This window comes from Panthera leo, chromosome B2 (genome assembly GCF_018350215.1).
Source record: "Panthera leo isolate Ple1 chromosome B2, P.leo_Ple1_pat1.1, whole genome shotgun sequence".
NCBI lineage: Eukaryota > Metazoa > Chordata > Mammalia > Carnivora > Felidae > Panthera > Panthera leo.
In genome coordinates this window covers 76,404,443-76,423,340 of record NC_056683.1, presented here as the reverse complement: position 1 = coordinate 76,423,340, position 18,898 = coordinate 76,404,443, and the positions used below count along the sequence as shown (strand labels likewise).

The following is an 18,898-nucleotide window of genomic DNA, read 5'->3' as shown; positions in this document are numbered from 1 at the left end:
TCTGAAGTGCCTATTTTCTCTTTTCTATGGAATTTGCACATATAGGTGATATGACAAAACCTGGAGTTGATGCTAGTAACTTGTTAGTTTTAATTTTTTATCTTTATATTTTTAGTAGAAAATTTAGTATCATTTAATTTCAGAATAGTAGAAAATCAGGAATTTATATGGGCACATTCTTTATAGTTGTATCTTGTATGCTATAGGTCTGAGGACCTGGAAATGTTAAATTTTTTTTCTGATGATTTTTTTTCTAGATTGAAGAAGGTATTGTTGTAATGGAAGATGATTCTCCAGTGGAAGCTGTGAGCACACCTAATACTCCCCGAAACCTTGCTGCATGGAAAATTAGCATTCCATATGTAGACTTTTTTGAAGATCCCTCCTCTGAAAGGAAGGAGAAGAAGGAGAGAATACCTGTGTTTTGTATTGATGTTGAAAGAAATGATAGAAGAGCAGGTAGGAAGTTCTCTGAATACATTTCTCAAAAGGTGCCAGTTAGTCTATTTATCAGGAATGATAAACATTTTGCCATTTCTAACTATTGAGTATGACTGCATGTCCAAAAGATAAGTGTCTGGGGGCGCCTGGTTGGTTCAGTTGGTTGAGCATTCGTCTTTGGCTCAGGTCATGATCTCACGGTTCATGGGTTTCAAGCCCTGCATCTGCTGTCAGTGCAGAGCCTGCTTGGGATCTTCTGTCTTCTTCTTTGTCTGCCTCTCCTCCTCTCTCTCTCTCAAAAATAAGCAAACATTCAAAAGATAAGTGTCCGAACAGAAAATTGAATGAAAACAGGCTTTTCTAGGTTATCTCTAGTACCACTTAACTAATTAGTTTGTTCAGCCAATGCATATGCCACCTGTGAGACACCTGACAATGCAGCAGGGCATTTTATGTAATGTTCTTTTAATGGTTTTGCTACCATCATTAGCCATTATACTTATTATTAGTAACCCACATAGCACTATATCAGGTATTATACCAATTTCATTAAGACAGCATTTCTCCTCCATTGTTGTGGGCTAATTAGAATTTATAAAAATGTGATAAAACACAATGTGAGAAGTTTTCATCATGTTTTCCTATCTTCTTTTGGTTGTTTCAGGTGTGGACTAATAGATATAGGTGTAAATAGTATCCATGAGGAGATAACAGACACCACCCTGGCTTTTGCCCAAGAAGTAGGGCATTCAGTGTAAACAAAAGCACATCAAACTTGTGCACATTTTGGGAATGATGAACAGAAAGATAAAATTGAGCTCAGGAAGAGGGAACTGTTTGTGGTGAAAGAAGGAAAGAAAATGGCAGTGTTAGGAAATGGTTTTGAGAGAGGACTGATGAAGTATTACAGCATGAAGGTCAGTGCTAATAATTCCCCTTATTTGTTTTTCTTTTTTTTTTATTTAAAAATATTTATTTGTTCTTTTAAAAAAAAACTTTTTAATGTTTATTTATTTTGAGAGAGAGATACAGACAGACAGAGTGTGAGCAGGGGAGGGACAGAGAGAGGAGACACAGAATCCGAAGGACGCTACAGGCTCTGAGCTGTTAGCACAGAGCCCGATGTGGGGTGTGAACCCACAAACCACAAGATCATGACCTGAGCTGTAGTTGGACGCTTAACCAATTGAGCCACCTAGGCGCCCCTATTTATTTGTTCTTGACAGAGAGAGAGAGATGGGGGGAGAGGGGCAAAGAAAGAAGAAGAGAGAGAATCCCAAGCAGCCTCCATACTCAGTGCTGAACCTGACACGGGGCTTAATCCCATGATCCTGAGATCATGACTTGAGCCAAAATCAAGAGTCAGATGCTAAACTGACTGAGCCACCCCAGCGCCCCAATTATTTTTATTCTAAGCAACTTAAGGCACAGTGAGGTTATTTGTTCTAGTTCACTTAATAAATGGGGAAGCTGGGATTGGAATAGGCAGTCTGACTCAACTCATTCTGTAAACCATTACTTTGTGCTATTCAGTTTGGTAGCCACTAGCCTCATGTACCAGTTAAAATTAAATTATATTAAAATTTTAGTTCCTTACTTACAATAGTCACATTTCAAGTGATCAATAACTACATGTGGCTAATATCTACTATATTAATGCAGATAATAAAGAACATTTCAGAATTGCAGACAGTTCTGTTTGATAGTGCTGTTCTATACTGTATTAGATCAGGACAATTGGTAAATATTTGAGGGACCCAAAATTGATTACAAGTTTTTATGAAATACATAATTTATTTCTGTGACACTTAAAAATCATGACTGTATAATTGTTTTAAATTTCTGTCAGCTCTATGATTCTTTTCTAGAAAAATGTGTTTTGAGATAACTTCATAAATAGGTGAAGTTTATCAGTCCCTTAAGAAATTTAAAATTAAGATATGGGATAAAATATGTTAATAATGTGATGTTAAGAAATAATAAATCATTAAGACTGGAAGAATTTCTAATAGTAGTTTATAAAATTATTTATTACTTACTGTGTATCCATTCAATTTACAGTTGGGCATGAGCCTGAACATTGGTCTGTCTATAGAAGATATCTTGAATTCTATGTACTTGAATCAAAACTAACAGAGTTTCATGGTATGTTGTCCTTTTTGTATAAAACATTACATTTTAGTATTAGCTTTCTTGAAGAAGCTGTTGAACTAGATTCATTTTTTTATTTTAAGTAATTATGCAAGGAAGTGTAATACTTAACACTTATGTACACTGCTGTTAATATAGGAATGTACTGTTTTTATCTTATTTCTGCTTACAAATATTTTTGAAGTTTTTACAGTATACATGTATTACTTATTAATTTTTTAAAAAATATTTATGAGAGAGAGAGGGAAAGAGAGAGCACGAGCGGGAGAGGGGCAGGGAGCGAGGGAGACAGAATCCAAAGCAGGCTCCAGACTCTGAGCTGTCAGCAGAAAACCCAACACAGGGGGCTTGAACTCACGAACTGCAAGATCATGACTTGAGCTAAAGTTGGACACTTAACTGATTGAGCCACCCAGGCACCTCAATAATATTAAAATTTAAAAGATAGCTATTGTTTAATTGTATTGTAGAAAAGTTTCTCTCTCCAGTTTAATTTTTGTTTATTTCCATGTGGCAGAGAATTTAAACCAGGCATTTTAGAGTTGCTCTGTTCTTTTACTACCATCTTTCTTGATAAACATGTTTGCTCTGAATCATGACAAATGTTTTGATTTAGCTCTTAGATTTAGATATGAAGACAAAACTTGTAATATTTCTTTTAAGGTTAGATCAATCAGAAAAGGGGAGCACTTTCCTTTTTTTAGTTATTCTCTTCACCTCTCAGTCTGTCTTATCTATTTTAGTTAATATCAAGGATGTAGTTATAAAGTATTTCCAGTCATTTTGTATGTAGATTGGTGAGTTCTATTTGTGTATTCTGAATCTTTTTCTTTTAGACCAGCTTTGTGGAGTGTCCCTGATCCAAATTCAGGTTGGTTCTCTATTGAAGACAGGAACCTTTTTTACCCTTCTTTACTAAGTGCTCTAAGTAAAACACTTGATAAAGAGACTACAGGAAGGTAAAAAAAAAATACAAGGTCCCATTCCAATCTTTTTGCTTAGATTTTGAATTTGTACTTGTCTTTAAATGGTTTTCTCGGGGCGCCTGGGTGGCTCTGTCGGTTAAGCGTCCGACTTCGGCTCAGGTCATGATCTCGCGGCCCGTGAGTTCGAGCCCCGCGTCGGGCTCTGGGCTGACAGCTTGGGGCCTGGAGCCTGTTTCAGATTCTGTGTCTCCCTCTCTTCCCCTCCCCTGTTCATGTTCTGTCTCTCTCTGTCTCAAAAATAAATAAACGTTAAAAAAAAAATTTAAAAAAAAAAAAAAAATGGTTTTCTCTTGGAGCGCCTGAGTGGCTCACTCGATTGAGCGTCTGATCCTTGATTTTGGCTCAGGTCATGATCCCAGGATCGTGGGGTTGAGTCCTGCATCGGGCTCTACACAATTAAGATTCTCTTCTCTCTCTTCCTCTGCCCCCCTCCGCTTGCTCTCTCATAAATAGATAGATAGATAGATAGATAGATAGATAGATAAATGAATAAATAAATTTAAAAAATGGTTTTTCTTTTTCTCTGCCAGTCTTGTGCAATGTCATTCTTGTCTCGTTCTTTCTCTGAGAAATTTTCCTTTGGGTTTAGAATTGAGAGAAGATAATTTATTCTATACTTTAAAGTCCTGGATCAACCTAAGTTGATTGGATTCCCAACAATATTTTTCTTTTTTGGTATTTAAATTTCCGGTCAGCCCTATTTGAGAAAGCATGTCCATGTTTTTTGTTTTTATTTTTATTTTTTAACATTTATTCATTTTTGAGAGACAGAGACACAGTAAGAGGGGGCAGGGCAGAGAGAGAGGGAGACAGAATCTGAAGCAGGCTCTAGGCTCTGAGCTGTTAGCACAGAGCCCAACGCGGGGCTCTAACCCATGAAGCATGAGATCACGACCTGAGCCGAAGTCAGATGCCCAATCAACTGAGCCACCCAGGTGCCCTGAATGTCCATGGTTTTTAAATTTTGTTTTTTTAAGTTTGTATAGTATTAGCAGAATGCTACCTTTTCTCCCATGATAGAGTAGGTATTTCTTTGTAAGATTTTGTTGAATAGAATCCCACCAACTTCAAGATAATCTCATGATAAGTTTTTGAAGCTTTTTTACTAGTATCGAAGGCTAAATAAGTCTTTGTCAGTGAAGAGTTGGTGAAATTTTGTATATCTGTATATTCAGGTTCTTTGGTTTGGACTTCTGAAGTGAAGCTCATGGATTTTGTCAAGATTACTTAAAAGATAATGCCACATCTCTGTAAGAGCATTGTGAATCTGATTTTGCCATAGTGAATTATAAATTAGGTTTTAAAGATGGTAGCAGAACATAGTAATAACTTACATATATATTAATTTCAGGCACATTTCCTGATGCCCAGCTTCCTTCCAAGAGGATCATTGGCCCCAAAAATTATGAATTCTTAAAGTCAAAGAGAGAAGAATTTCAGGAATATCTACAGGTATAGTAGTAACTTAATTTAAAACATTGCTAATCCTAGCATTCTCTAATCTTTTTTTCTCTTGTATATATATATTTTACTTTATAAATACCTGTCAATGGGGACTTCTAAAATTCTTTTCTTTTTAAGTTTATTTATTTTTGAGAAAGAGACAGAGAGAGTGAGTAGGGGAGGGGCAGAGAGAGAGAGAGAGACAGAGGATCCCAAGCAGGCACTGCACTGCCAGTGCAGAGCCTGATGCCAGGCTTGAACCCACGAACTGTGAGATCACGATCTGAGCTGAAACCAAGAGTCAGATGCTTAACCGACTGAGCCACCCAGGGTCCCCCTGAGCTACTCAGGTGTCCGAATTTTATTTTATTTTTTAGTGTGTGCACATGGTGTTATATAAACAATGTAATTGGTATGTGTTTTCCATTGTTGATGCAGTCAATTTAAAAGTTACTTACTTGAGGGGCGCCTAGGTGGCTCAGTCAGTTAAGCATCCGACTCTTGGTGTCGGCTCAGGTTGTGAGATTGAGCCCTGCATTGGGCTCTGCACTGACAGCCAGAGCCTGCTTGGGATTCTCTCTCTTCTTCTCCCTCCATCCATCTCCTTCTTGTGGATGCTCGCTCGTGTGCTCGCTTGCTCTCTCTCAAAAAAAAAAAAGTTGCTTACTTGAGACTAATATAAAATTAATGACCATCTTTCTTTAATCAAGTGCCTAAGACGAAAGAGTGGATACTTTTTACTTTTTTTGTTTTGTTAAAAACATCTTTTTTTTTAATGTTTGTTTATTTTTGAGAGAGAAGGTGTGGGGGAGGATCAGAGAGAGAGGGAGACAGAAGATCCCCAAGCAGGCTCTGTGCTGACAGCAGAGTCCGATGTGGGCCTTGAACTAATGGGCGGTGAGATCATGACCTGAGTCAAAGTCAGACGCCTAACCAACTGAGCCACCCAGATGCCCCCTAAAAAAACCTTTTCTTTATTTGGCCATGAAATTTTTTAGATTTTATTAAGTATTCAGTTAAATTCGGATGCCTCTTTGCCCAAAGTAAGTATTTTAAGTTAAAAAAATACTCAACAGTATAAAGGAATATTTACATTTTATTTCTTGTGTTTAAACTGTTGAATACTTCAGCCCAGAAAATATTCATTATATAAGTTTTTGGTGGCGTGAAAATTGAAATATGAAATATTTTATTATTATTATGTTATTAACTTTAAATTATTAATGTCTGCAAGGATATTTGAATGCAGCATATAGGAGTGTTAACCTTTGCCTTTGTTGATACCATTAACCCATTATTTCAATGGACTAAATCTTTCTAAGAATTGGAAGTACTGCATTCTAGAAGAGTATTTTCTGGTGATATGGAGCTAAAGGTTGCTGTTACTGGTATTTCATTTATACAGATTTCTGCTCATAAAGTTTTGCAACTGTTTCAAGTTACAAAACAATATTAGGTAAGACTGGGTTAATTTTGGCTTTAAAAAGTCAGTTTATCTTGTAAGAAAATAGTGTTGCAAGAAGAACAGACAACAAATTTTTCAAGTTCACATTTCTACATTTAGTTTTCTTCAAAACCCTTGTGCCAACTTCTTTTAATTATCAAGATATTGTAGTACTTGTTTTATAGTTGAGACACAGAAATAATATTAGATAATGTTTAATCTTCCTGTGTATCAGGTACTGTGCTAAATGCTTTATATAATAACATTATAAAGAAAGGAGTAGTATTATCTTCATTTTACACTTGAGGAAACTCTTAGGTAGTTTAGGAACTTTTCTAGGGATACCTCACTGGTAAATGGAAGAGAGCCAGAATTCAAATTCTTTCATGTCTGACTGTAGAGGTTGAAGTCTTATCTGCTATGTGATATATTCTTTCTACAAATGTAGTTTTGTTATTCTGAAGATAAAATAGCTTTTGAGGATTTATAATTGTTTTTTTAATCATTTTAATATAGTTTTGATCACCCTTCTGGTTACTAAGCTGTTTTTTCCCTTTTTTTTCCTTTTTCATTTAAGAAACTTCTGCAGCATCCAGAACTGAGTAATAGTCAACTTCTGGCGGATTTTCTCTCCCCCAATGGCGGGGAAACACAATTTCTTGATAAGATACTACCAGATGTAAATCTTGGTAAGTCAGTTTAAAGAGTCATGTATGAGAGGATAAACTGAGAGGTGCCTGGGTGGCTCAGTCAGTTAAGTGTTTGTTGATTTCGGTTCAGGTCATGATCTCACGGTTCATGAATTTGAGCCCTGCATCAGGCTCCATGCTGGCAGTGTGAAGCCTGCTTGGGATTGTCTCTTTCTCCCTCTCTCTCTGTCCCTTCCCCATGGGTGTGCTCTGTCTCTGTCTCTTAAAATAAATAAACATACTTAAAAATTTTTAAGAAGTGGATAAACTGAAATAATCAGCATTTTCAGATTAATGAAGGAAGAGTAGTTTATATAGTGAAACCATGTATCAAATTCTAATAGACTTATTATACACTGTTAGTAGGAATATAAATTGGAAACTAATTGGGAAAACGGTTTGGTATAGAACTGCATGACCCAGTAGTTCCTCTCTGAGATATATACTCTAGAGAATCTTATATTCATATTAAAGAATGTTCATAGCATTATTGTTTATAACCAGTCACTAAAATTGGAAACAATACAAATGTTCATCACCAATAGAGTAGACAGATAAATTGTGGTAGATTCATAAAATGAATACCTATAACGTGTAGCTATTTGCAACAACATTGTTAATCTTAAAAACGTGATGATGAATGACAAGCAAGACACAGAATATATGCAGCATGGTTTCTTTTACATAAAGTTCAGTATAGACCACAGAGATAAAGGCAGGAAAAATTTGGATTGTTAAAGATAATAATGGAGGTAGGGGCACCTGGGTAGCTCATTTGGTTAAGCGTCTGACTCTTGATCTGGGCTCAGGTCATGATCTCATGGTTTGTGAGTTTGAGCCCCACATCAGGCTCTGTGCTGATAGTGCAGGGCCTGCTTGGGGATCTCTCTCCCCCGTCTCTCCCAGCCCTCCTCAGCTCTCTCTCTCAAAATAAATAAATAAACATTAAAAAAAAAAGAGATAATAATGGAGTAAAGCAATATTTCTAAATATATTTTATATAATATAATCTGAAGTATATATAGAAGTAAAGTAAACAAATGAATTAAATGTTGCAAGTGGGCATTTGGCTTTCATCTGTATCTCTTCAAATTAGTACATTTGGTCAGAGCCAAAATACTTGGTATTTGTACGTGGAGGTTTTCTTATCAGGGGAAAATGGGAGAAAGTTTTATATTTGGTTATATATGATGTTTAGAAGACAGAATTGGGTAGACTTGGTTGCCAACTAGGATTGACTAAAGAAGAAGAGATGATCAGAGATGTGACCCAGATTTTCTATTTAAACATTTGGATGGATGCTGTTACTTGCTGAGATAAGGAATAAATTAAGGGTAGTTCTGAACTTGTTGAGTTTATAGAATCCAGTGAGAGGTTTTGTAAGGTAGGAGAGGCCAGGAGACAGGCAAGCAGTAGAGATTTGAGTGTTATATGAAGTCAGATTGAGCACATAATTTGACTCAGGAAGAGCATGTAGAAGAGACAGAGAAGCAAAGAGAATAAAGCTCGTCATTTAAGGAACTTGGAGAAGTCTAAGAGAAGAGTAGTTAATGGGGGTAGAAAGGAGAAATAGTCTGGTGGGAGAGGGTTAGGTGGTTTTCATGTCTTAAAATAATCTACGTTTTATTTTATTTATTTTTATTCTTAAATGTTTATTTTTGAGAGGGAGAGCACAAGCAGGGGAGGGGCAGAGAGAGGAGGACAGAGGATCCCAAGCGGGTTCTGTGCTAACAGCAGCAAGCCCGATGTGGGGCTTGAACTCAGAAACCATGAGATCATGACCTGAGCCAAAGTCAGACACTCACCTAACTGAGCCACCCAGGTGCCCCCAACAATCTCCATTTTAATTTCTTATTAATATGCGTTCTGCTATTGCCATAAGCCTACTTTTTTCTAAATTGAACTGAAAGAAATTTAAGTCGCATTTATCAATTTTGACTAATTTTTAAAGGCATTTCTAATGTTTGAGAAAATCTCAAGGTGTTTGATATTTTAAAATAAGGGAACCTGGAGATAAGACCAAGAAGAGATTTTGGCAAACAGGATTAGAATATGTATTCTTAACCTAAAATTCAGATTATAAACTATTTAACCAATTTAAATGTTGTAGCAATTCTTAAAAATTTTTTTGACTTTTGTATACTTTTAGATATCTTTATATATTCATCATTGTTTAAAATCTTTTGAAAACATTTCTTACGGAAAATTTCAAATATACACAAAAGTAGAGAATTTTGTATAATAAACTTCTCACGCTATTGCAACAGTTATCAACACTTGCCTTGTTCAGTCCTTCCTGCACCGCCCCCCCCTCCCCAACACTACTGGATTATTTTAAAGTAAATCCCCAGTGGTTCCTGAGCCCCGCATCCGGCTCCCTGCTGTCATCACAGAGCCCACTTCAGATCCTCTGTCCCCTTGTCTCTCTGCCCCTCCCCCTCTTGCTCACGCACATGTGTGTGCTCTCTCTCTCTCTCAAAATAAACATTAAAAAAAAAAAGAATACCATATTTATTGTAAATTTCTGTTGAGTGTGAAATAGTAAGTTATATTTTTTATTGTTTTACTTTTTTTACTTGGCTTTTGAGTATTTAAAATTACCTAGTGAAAAAAAAAATTAGTGAAGTATTCATGTGAGCAGTTATGCAGTATGCTTTCATAAAATTAATATTTTACTTTTAATTGCAGGTAAAATTATAAAGTCTGTTCCTGGAAAACTAATGAAAGAGGTGAATAACTGATTTATGTATATTCTGTAACATGATAGTTATAACCGTATTTAAATATCAGTGAATTTTAATGCATTATATGATTATTAAAAATCATAATCTTGATTTTTTATTTTCATACCATGATTTCTATGTCACAACAGAAAGGCCAGCATTTGGAACCTTTCATCATGAATTTCATTAATTCTTGTGAATCTCCAAAGCCTAAACCAAGTAAACCGGAACTGACCATTCTCAGCCCTACTTCAGAAAACAACAAGAAGGTACTGCATATTTATTGTTTGACAGAGTCATAAGGTTTGAAATTACCCTACTTGGAACAGCTTTTCCATTGTAGGGAGAATCATGTGTTAATGAAATGAATGGGACTTATTTCCTTTATATGGAAATCAGTTGTACAGTATAAGGAGGGTATTTTATGTAGTTGCTTGCATCTTTGCTTTAACAGGTAAATTTTTCTTTATATAATTGCATTGGCAAATTTCTAACATTTACGTATTTGGGGAATTTTTTATTTTAAGTTTATTCTTTATTTTGAGAAAGGGAGAAAGAGAGTGAGGAAGGGACAGAGAGGGAGGGAGAGAGAGGATCCCAAGCAGGCTCCACACCGTCAGTGCAGAGCCTGATATGGGGCTTAAACGTATGAAGCATGAGATCATGACCTGAGCTGAAGTCCAACGCTTAACCAACAGAGCCACCCAGGCGCCCCTTGGGGGATTTTTTAAGGTGGTTTTCTTAGGTTGTAAATCACCAACTTCTAATACTCATGAAGTAAATTGATACAATGTAGTCATGTTGATTTGATGCTTATTTTATCTAATCTTAATGGCTTATATAATATTTAATCCATTAAGCAAGTATTTTAACCTGTGCCAACACTGGAATATAAAGATATATTTCCTGTCCACAGGAAGCTCAGTTTAGTGCCAGAATAGTGCTCAGCATGAGGAGCTGTGTGAGCTCGAAGGACAGCCTTCCCCCTTTACCCCCAAAACTCACTTTTTTGTTATTACTATAAAAGTTGTCTTTAATATTTTTTTTCATTTTATCGCTTTCATTTGATAAATACAGTTAATTTTTATGTATTGATTTTTTAAATTCAGTAACTTTGCTAGACTTGTACTAATTTCAGTAATATATCTATTAATTCTTTAATACACATTATCTGCAAATGGTGGTTTTGTTTCATTCATGGCTAGGACCTGTTGTACAAACAGAATCATTTCAGTATTTCACCATTAAATAGTGTATAGTGTAGCTTTTTTCATAGATATTCTTTATAAGGTTAAGGAAGTTTGCACCATCTTTATGGGTGGAGTTGGTCTATACTGGAATGAATTATGCTTGCAAACCAAGGTTTTTACTGTAATTTTTCTTTCTCATTCTATCCTTGCCAATTTTTTTAAAAAACTTATTTATTTATCTTGAGAGAAAGAGCACAAGCAGGGGAGCAGCAGACAGAGAGGGAGGGAGAGAGGATCTCAAGCAGGTTGCATGTTCAGTACAGAGCTGGATGCAGGACTTGAACTCACAAACCATGAGATTATGACCTGGGCCGAAATCAAGAGTCGGACACTTAACTGACTGAGCCACGCAGGTGCCCCAATCCTTTTCAGGTTTTGGTATTAAAGTTATATTAACCTTTTTCTGTTTGCTGGTAAAATTATAATTGGAATTATTAGTTCTTTAAATAATTTATATGATTGGTTGTTAAAGTCCTCTAAGCCTCAAGTTTTGTTTATAGGAAGGTTTTCTTTAAAAACCAACTTAATTTCGGGACGCTTAGGTGGCTGAGTCGAGTGTCCAACTTTGGCTCAGGTCATGATCTCATGGTTCGTGAGTTCGAGTCCTGAATTGAGCTCTCTACTGTCAGCTCGGAGTCAGAGCAGAACCTACTTCAGATTCTCTGTCCCCTCTCGCCCTGCACCTTCCCTGCTCATTCTCTCTCAAAAATAAATAAACATTAAAACAAACAATTTCTTTAGTGATTATAGTATTCTTCAGATTTGTTTTGTGAGTCCATTTTGATAGGTTATATTTTTCTTTAAAAAAAATTTTTTTTAACGTTTATTTATTTTTGAGATAGAGACAGAGCATGAACAGGGGAGGGGCAGAGAGAGAGGGAGACACAGAATCTGAAACCGGCTCCAGGCTCTGAGCTGTCAGCACAGAGCCTGACGCGGGGCTCTAACTCACGGACCGTGAAATCATGACCTGAGCTGAAGCCGGCCGCTTAACTGACTGAGCCACCCAGGCGCCCCGATAGGTTATATTTTTCAACGCATTTTTTATTCAATCTAAATTTGAAAATTTTTTGTCCTGAAGTTGTCAATAATGTCCTTTTAATTTTTTCTAACATCTGTAGTTATATCCCCTTTTATTTTTTATATTATTTGTGTCATTTTATTTTTTATTTTTTTGATCAATCTTGCCAAAGATTTTGTCCTTTTAATCTCTTGGCTTTGTTGATCTTTTCTAGCATACTTTTAGTTCCTTTATTTCTGCTGTTTAATTATTGTTATTATCAAGAATAGACTTTTTTTGCATAGTTGGGAGTAAGTAGGGCTGAGATTTCGTTGCATTTCATCATTTTTACTATAAGAAGTTTTTTGCATCTTTTTTTTTTTTTTCACATTTTCAGACTATGACTGTTACTGTCAAACTGGTTAAAGCTCAATGTTCACCTCTAAACACCCTTTAATTAACTAGTGAATTATAATCTTTAAGTCATGTTAGTTTTAAAATTAGCTGTCATTAATATATTTATACATCTTTATATGTTTATTTGCTCATTTTAGTATAAAAAAGCAAAGGGTTCTTCCTATGGGTAATTATCTGTTTTGTCTTAAATGAATGGAGACTTTTGTGTACTACTTTGGGGAGAATGTATTTTTAATTCAATTTTGGATATAAATGTGGAATTTTGGAGACAGAGCTTCACCTATCTAATGCTCTGTTTTGATTAAAAAAGGTTTAAATGCCTGTGTTCTGTTGTCACTTTAGCCTTAGTGTTTGTTTATTAGCAGGTGTAATAAACTATGCATCTCTTTACTATTTCAATTTTTACTTCAGCTTTTCAGTGATCTATTTAAGAATAATGCAAACCGTGCTGAGAATACAGAAAGAAAGCAAAATCAGAATTATTTTATGGAGATGATGACTGTAGAAGGAGTCTATGATTACCTGATGTATGTAGGTAAGGTCTGTCTGGTTATATTAAAACCTATTTTTCATTCATGTGTCCTGTATCTTCTGTGATACAAATTAATGCTCTTCACTATTGCCCCATTCTAACTTCTTTTTAAATTGAATATACTTCTTTTATTAGAATTTGATACAAATGGTCCTGAACATATTAAAGTTACTAGTGTTTACAAATAAAATATTACCATTTTTGTGTTTTCACATTGGAGAATGTTTGAAATACCTGTTTATCTTAACCAAATAATCCATATGATCCCTCTCAGGACGGGTGGTTTTCCAAGTTCCTGACTGGCTTCATCATCTCTTAATGGGAACTCGAATCCTGTTTAAAAATACCTTGGAAATGTATACTGACTACTATCTTCATTGTAAACTAGAACAACTATTTCAGGAGCACCGTTTGGTCTCACTTATAACACTTCTCAGAGGTATTTTCTCATGTGTTTGTTTCAGGTCTTGTGTACTGTTGTGTCTTTTTTTCATTGGTTTATTGGTATTTCTGCTATGAAGAAGTACTTCGTGTATAATAGGTGAAAATATTTCTTTTTGTTTCATTTTAGATGCTGTATTCTGTGAAAACACTGAACCTCGTTCTCTCCAAGATAAGCAAAAACGAGCAAAACAGACTTTTGAAGAAATGATGAATTACATTCCAGGTGTAATATCTAAATAGTAAATACAGATTAGCACCCCTTTGAGATCACGATGTATAGTAATTATTGAGGCCAATTTTTATTTTGAGTTTTCATTTTAGTAATAGTTACTAAGGACAAAGTAAAATTAACTCATTAGTTAAATAAAATTTGGTTTTTATGATATAAGCACAATGAAATTTAAGACAGGCTTTTTCTACTTATGCAACAGCCAGATTTTTTTAGCAACAACTTATAATCAGACTGATCAAAGTGATCTGTTTGTGGGACAGTTGGAATCCTGCTGCCCACTCTACAATGAGAAGAGCTTCACTCGTGTTTATGAGTAAAAGGTCAGAATTCATTCATTCATTTCAAATTTATTGAGCTCTTTCCACATGTCAGGCACTATGCAGAGTGCAAGGGATATAAAAAGTGTACTTGAGTAGTTCAGTCTAGTGGACAGACATACAGATAAAACATACATATGATAAGAGAGAAGGCATGTTCAAGTCACAGAGTGTGTCTCAGAGGAGGAGAATGATCATTTCTCCTGTAAAGGAGGTAAGCTTGGACCACAAGGTAAATAAATAGTAGTAACCTGTTACAGAGATGGGAAATACAAGGAAAAGATGCAAGGAGTCAAAGTAGAGGATACTTAGTTTAGAATATTTTGAGTGTGAAGTTCCTATACAGTATTCAGGAGGACATGTCTAGTAAGTAGTGAGATACCCAGGTTTTGAAATTGGATTAATGAACAGTACAGGATAGAGACATAGAGGTTATGTGTAGTGGATAATAATGCCCAGAGAGAAAATACAGAGTAAGAACCGAAGAAGCCTTTGGACTGTACCTTTGGACTGTACCTTAGAGAATTCTCATCATTGAAAAATTAGTCTCAGAATAGTCCTGTTGCTCTGTGTGAAGACAGTTAAGTTAAATCCCTGGTCTGAATATAAAAGTGAATAAAAGCTATTCTGGGGTAAGTCTTCTGTAGGTAAATGATGAAATAATTTCTTACCTGTTTTGTAATAGTGACCCTTAGCATTCATGGCTTTAACAGTCTTAGTTTGATATTCAGGGACAACATGGAAAGCCACTGAATGTAATAATTTGTTATTTTGCTGAGGCATGAATTTGAATCACCTCTACTTCAAGACTCCTTTTGGGAAGGAATAATTTAGTAAACTTAGCGTGTCTTTCTGTTGTCCTCTACCCCTCAATCTTACTTAGGATTTCTGAAGGATCTGAAAGGATCACTTATTTTTGTCCATTATGGTTCACACATACTAATTGGGAAGTTCTGTATAGTATTGGTGAATTAGCAGGTTCATAAAGATCCATATTGGGCCACATAATCTTGAAAAGATCAAGGATCTACTATGCTTGTTATAAATTGAATTTGGCCTTTGCCACTTAGGGTTAGATTTATCTCCTAGAAGCAAACATAAGGTGAGAACTTTTTCAAGAACATCATTAAGAGTTTTATTATGATTGGGGGGGAAAGGACATATATTTGGGCATTTGGTTTACTTAATAATTTTACTTTCTTGCCTTGGGGAAAAGGTTTAGTTGAGGTTTTTAGTAAGGACTGACTCTTTGGTAATAGAAGTGATACATGACATCTGTGCAGTCAAACATGAATCAGAACTTTTTAGATCCTAAATTATTATTTAAACATTTCCCAAAAAGATTGTTCTGTAAGATGGTTAATAATAATTATGCAAAAAGTACAAAATAAAGTGGTCATATTCATTGAGGAAAGTCTATATTAAACAGTTAACTTTTTTTCCTGATACTAAGATATTCAAACATTATGAAAAAATAATAGTAAAAAGTAGAAGCCATCTCCCCAATGTGCATAAGTAGCCATGTACTCAGCTTGGTGTTAATCATCACAAATATTTTTCTGTGCATTTCTATACATGTGTATACAAATGCATATGCATAATTTTGGGATTTTATTTGTTTTATCTGAATGGAATAACACAGTGTGTATTACTTTACAACTGTCTTTTATCACTTAATAGTGTAAATAGTATAACACTATAAATAGTATAAATTTTTTTACTGCAACACTCCTCAGCACTTGCAGTATACTTGGTGCATTGTGAATCTCCAGAAGGAGGATATATGGTTCTGAGTTTCTTGACCATAGAAGTGTTTTTTCCAGGAGGCTCTTGCAAGAACACTGGTTTAGGAAATGCTGATTTACAGTTTTTGTGTAATATCTGGGAAACAGAGTGAAGGTTTTGCTTTATGGTCCACTAAATGATGAGTCACTTTGTAATATAAAATGTTTCACATTTGGCTTTCTTGTTTAGATCTGATAGTCAAGTGTATTGGTGAAGAAGCCAAGTATGAAAGCATTCGACTTCTATTTGATGGCTTACAACAGCCAGTTCTCAATAAACAGGTAAAAATCATTAAAGGAGGTTGACTAGTGTTGGCTAGGTTTTGTGAACGACACACAGTAGGATTCTGGTATGTTATTGTGAAGTGACACTCTCAAGGTGGTGCACTTCAAACATTCGGACAGAAAAAAAATGTTTCATTTTTGTTACTCTTTTTTACTGACTACTTTTTAATTTTTTTAATTAAGTTTTCTATTTTAATTCCAGTATAATTAACATATAGTGTCATATTAGTTTCAAGTATATAATGTGATTTAACCAGTCTGTATATTACTCAGTCCTCATCAGGATAAGTGTACTCTTTCTTAGTCCCCTTCCCCTACAGCACCCATTTCCCCTTGCCTTGTAACCATCAGTTTGTTCTCTGTAGTTTACTTTTTTTTTCTTTATAACATAAGTAGTTTTGACTTAAAATAAACATAGATTCATTGTAGAAAATTTGGAATTTAAATACAAAATTCATGAAATAAAGTAAAATTTTAAAAATTAAGAATTCCATCATTCAGATTACATTAGAATAACCACAGTTAACACTACATATATAGTGCAGTATGTACATATTTTGTTGAGATCCTAATAAGTTAAAATTTTGTATCCTGCTTCCTTCTTCAAAATTTTGTTATGTATAAAATAGTTAAGATAAAATGAATTATGCAGCATAATAATAAAATGTCCACATGTATATTTGAGTTCTGCTCCCTGCCTTCTCATTTAGACATAACCACAGTCCTGAATTTTGTGTTTATCATTTTTATGGTTTTTTGTCTAATGCCTTAAAAAAATTTTTTTTGGTGCTTTAGCTGACTTATGTTTTATTGGACATTGTGATACAAGAACTATTTCCAGAGCTCAATAAGGTAACTGAAAAGCAGCAGTTTTATTCTTTGTTTTTGATGGTATGCTGACATTTATTTTAATAAGGGACACAAAAATTAAGGAAACCCTTGTTACTATGATCCTTTTAAAAATGAACAACCTTAACAAATGACTCTTTATATTTTCTTTTTTCAACATGCTTAAACACAGAGTCAGTTTTGGGTGGATAGGAAAGGAATAGCCTGTGTTTTGACTTCCCTGCTTCCTAATTACAAGCAGATAGGAATGTTATATACCCTGTAGTCTTTCCAGAGAAAGGTATGAATTTAAATGCTAGCACTAGAATGGGCCAGACTCTTCAGGCTGTTCTCTGTCTGTGACACTGAATGCTGTGTAAGTCAGTCTTGAGTGTTTTTGAGGTGGTTGAACTTATATGAACCCAAGAGTACAAAATGAACTGGAATTAGAGCATGGCAAAATGTCTCTCTCTATATATATGTCTTAGGTTAGAATTTTAATACACTGAAATTGTTATTAGGCACTTCACAAATGAACGCTGTTTTATTGTCTTCTATTAAATAGATTTATTTTTACTTTAGGTACAAAAAGAAGTTACCTCTGTGACGTCCTGGATGTAAACATTTGGATTTGAGATACAATGACCAGATAGATAACAAATTTCTGCTTTGCTAATTAATGTAGTATATATGTACTTTTTTCTTTTACTTTTGTATATTCTTGTATATATCATGTAATCCAGTGTCTGAATTTTTGATTTTTTTTTTGTTTTAATAAAGACTAACACAAACTTAATAATGATTAAAAGTGATTGGGTTTCATAGTCTTTCATTTTACACCTGTTACCAAAATTTTATTAGAATATATGTCATTTGCTGTTGCCATTTTTTAAAATGTTTTATTTATTTATTTTGAGAGAGAGAGAGCATGTGAGTGTCAGCAGGACAGAGAGAGAGAGGGCAGGGGAGAGAGAATCCCAAGCTGACAATGTGGAGACTGATCTTAAGAACTGTGAGATCACAATCAGAGCCAAAATCAAGAGTCGGATGCTTAACCGACTGAGCCACCCAGGTACCCCTACTATTGCCATTTTTTAAAGAGGTAGGGCAAACAGATAGGACCAATAATCTTTGTATTGTATCACTTTGAAAATAATTATGTTTAGTGTGGAGAAATTGTAATAAGATCTGATTTGCTTTCTTATTTAGAGTTAATACATTTCAGTAGATGTATCTTTTCTTTTTTTTGCCCCTATTATCTACACTGGTAACTATGTGTTTATAAAGAAGACATCCTTTTTGAGTTTTTCTTAAGAAACAAAGCACTTTTCCTTACTCTTGCTGGATTGACAGGTTATTGCCCTTTTTAAGTGTGAAAACTGACTACAAACAGATATTTCTGATTGTGTGGTTGCAGCTATATTTTACTGAATGAATGTAGCTATATTCCAAAATCTTATATAACAATTTAGTCAAGTAGATTTTTGGTTTATATTGTCTATTATCTCTCCAAAAGGAAAATACAGAATTAATTGTATTTCTTGAGGGAAGTTAATTTTTTTTTAATTTTTAAAATGTTTATTTAATTTTGAGAGAGAGTGAGTGAGGAGTGGGGGAGGGGCAGAGAGATGGAGATACAGAATCTGAAGCAGGCTCCAGGCTCTGAGCTGTCAGCACAGAGCCCGATGCGGGGCTTGAATTCACGAAATGTGAGATCATGACCTGAGCCGAAGTCCGCGCTGAACCAACCAAGCCACCCAGGCGCCCTAATTAAAAAATTTTTTTAATGTTTATTTTTGAGAGGGAGACTGAGCAAAAGAGGGGGAGAGGCAGAAGGAGAGGGAGATAGTGAATCAAGAGCAGGCTCCAGGCTCTGGTCTGACAGCACAGAGTCAGACACGGGGCTCAAGCCCATGAAATGTGAGATTATGA

The 18,898-nt window shown here is 35.0% G+C and overlaps 1 protein-coding gene across 8 annotated transcripts in view; it reads left to right on the top strand.

Moving 5' to 3' along the window:
• The window catches only part of SNX14 (sorting nexin 14), a 77,746-nt gene extending 59,972 nt beyond the window's left edge, over positions 1 to 17,774 (top strand). For 4 of the 8 annotated variants that reach the window (XM_042939292.1, XM_042939289.1, XM_042939291.1 and 1 more), the window contains 12 exons: positions 258 to 459; positions 2,503 to 2,586; positions 4,930 to 5,030; positions 7,043 to 7,154; positions 9,843 to 9,883; positions 10,027 to 10,146; positions 12,956 to 13,079; positions 13,351 to 13,515; positions 13,648 to 13,743; positions 16,044 to 16,135; positions 16,934 to 16,990; positions 17,549 to 17,774. In XM_042939292.1, coding sequence (XP_042795226.1) covers positions 258 to 459; positions 2,503 to 2,586; positions 4,930 to 5,030; positions 7,043 to 7,154; positions 9,843 to 9,883; positions 10,027 to 10,146; positions 12,956 to 13,079; positions 13,351 to 13,515; positions 13,648 to 13,743; positions 16,044 to 16,135; positions 16,934 to 16,990; positions 17,549 to 17,587 — 1,233 coding nt within the window. In that variant the 3' untranslated portion in view covers positions 17,588 to 17,774. The other 4 variants (XM_042939287.1, XM_042939290.1, XM_042939286.1 and 1 more) reach the window with 2 other exon arrangements.
• Positions 17,775 to 18,898: the final 1,124 nt, after the last annotated feature.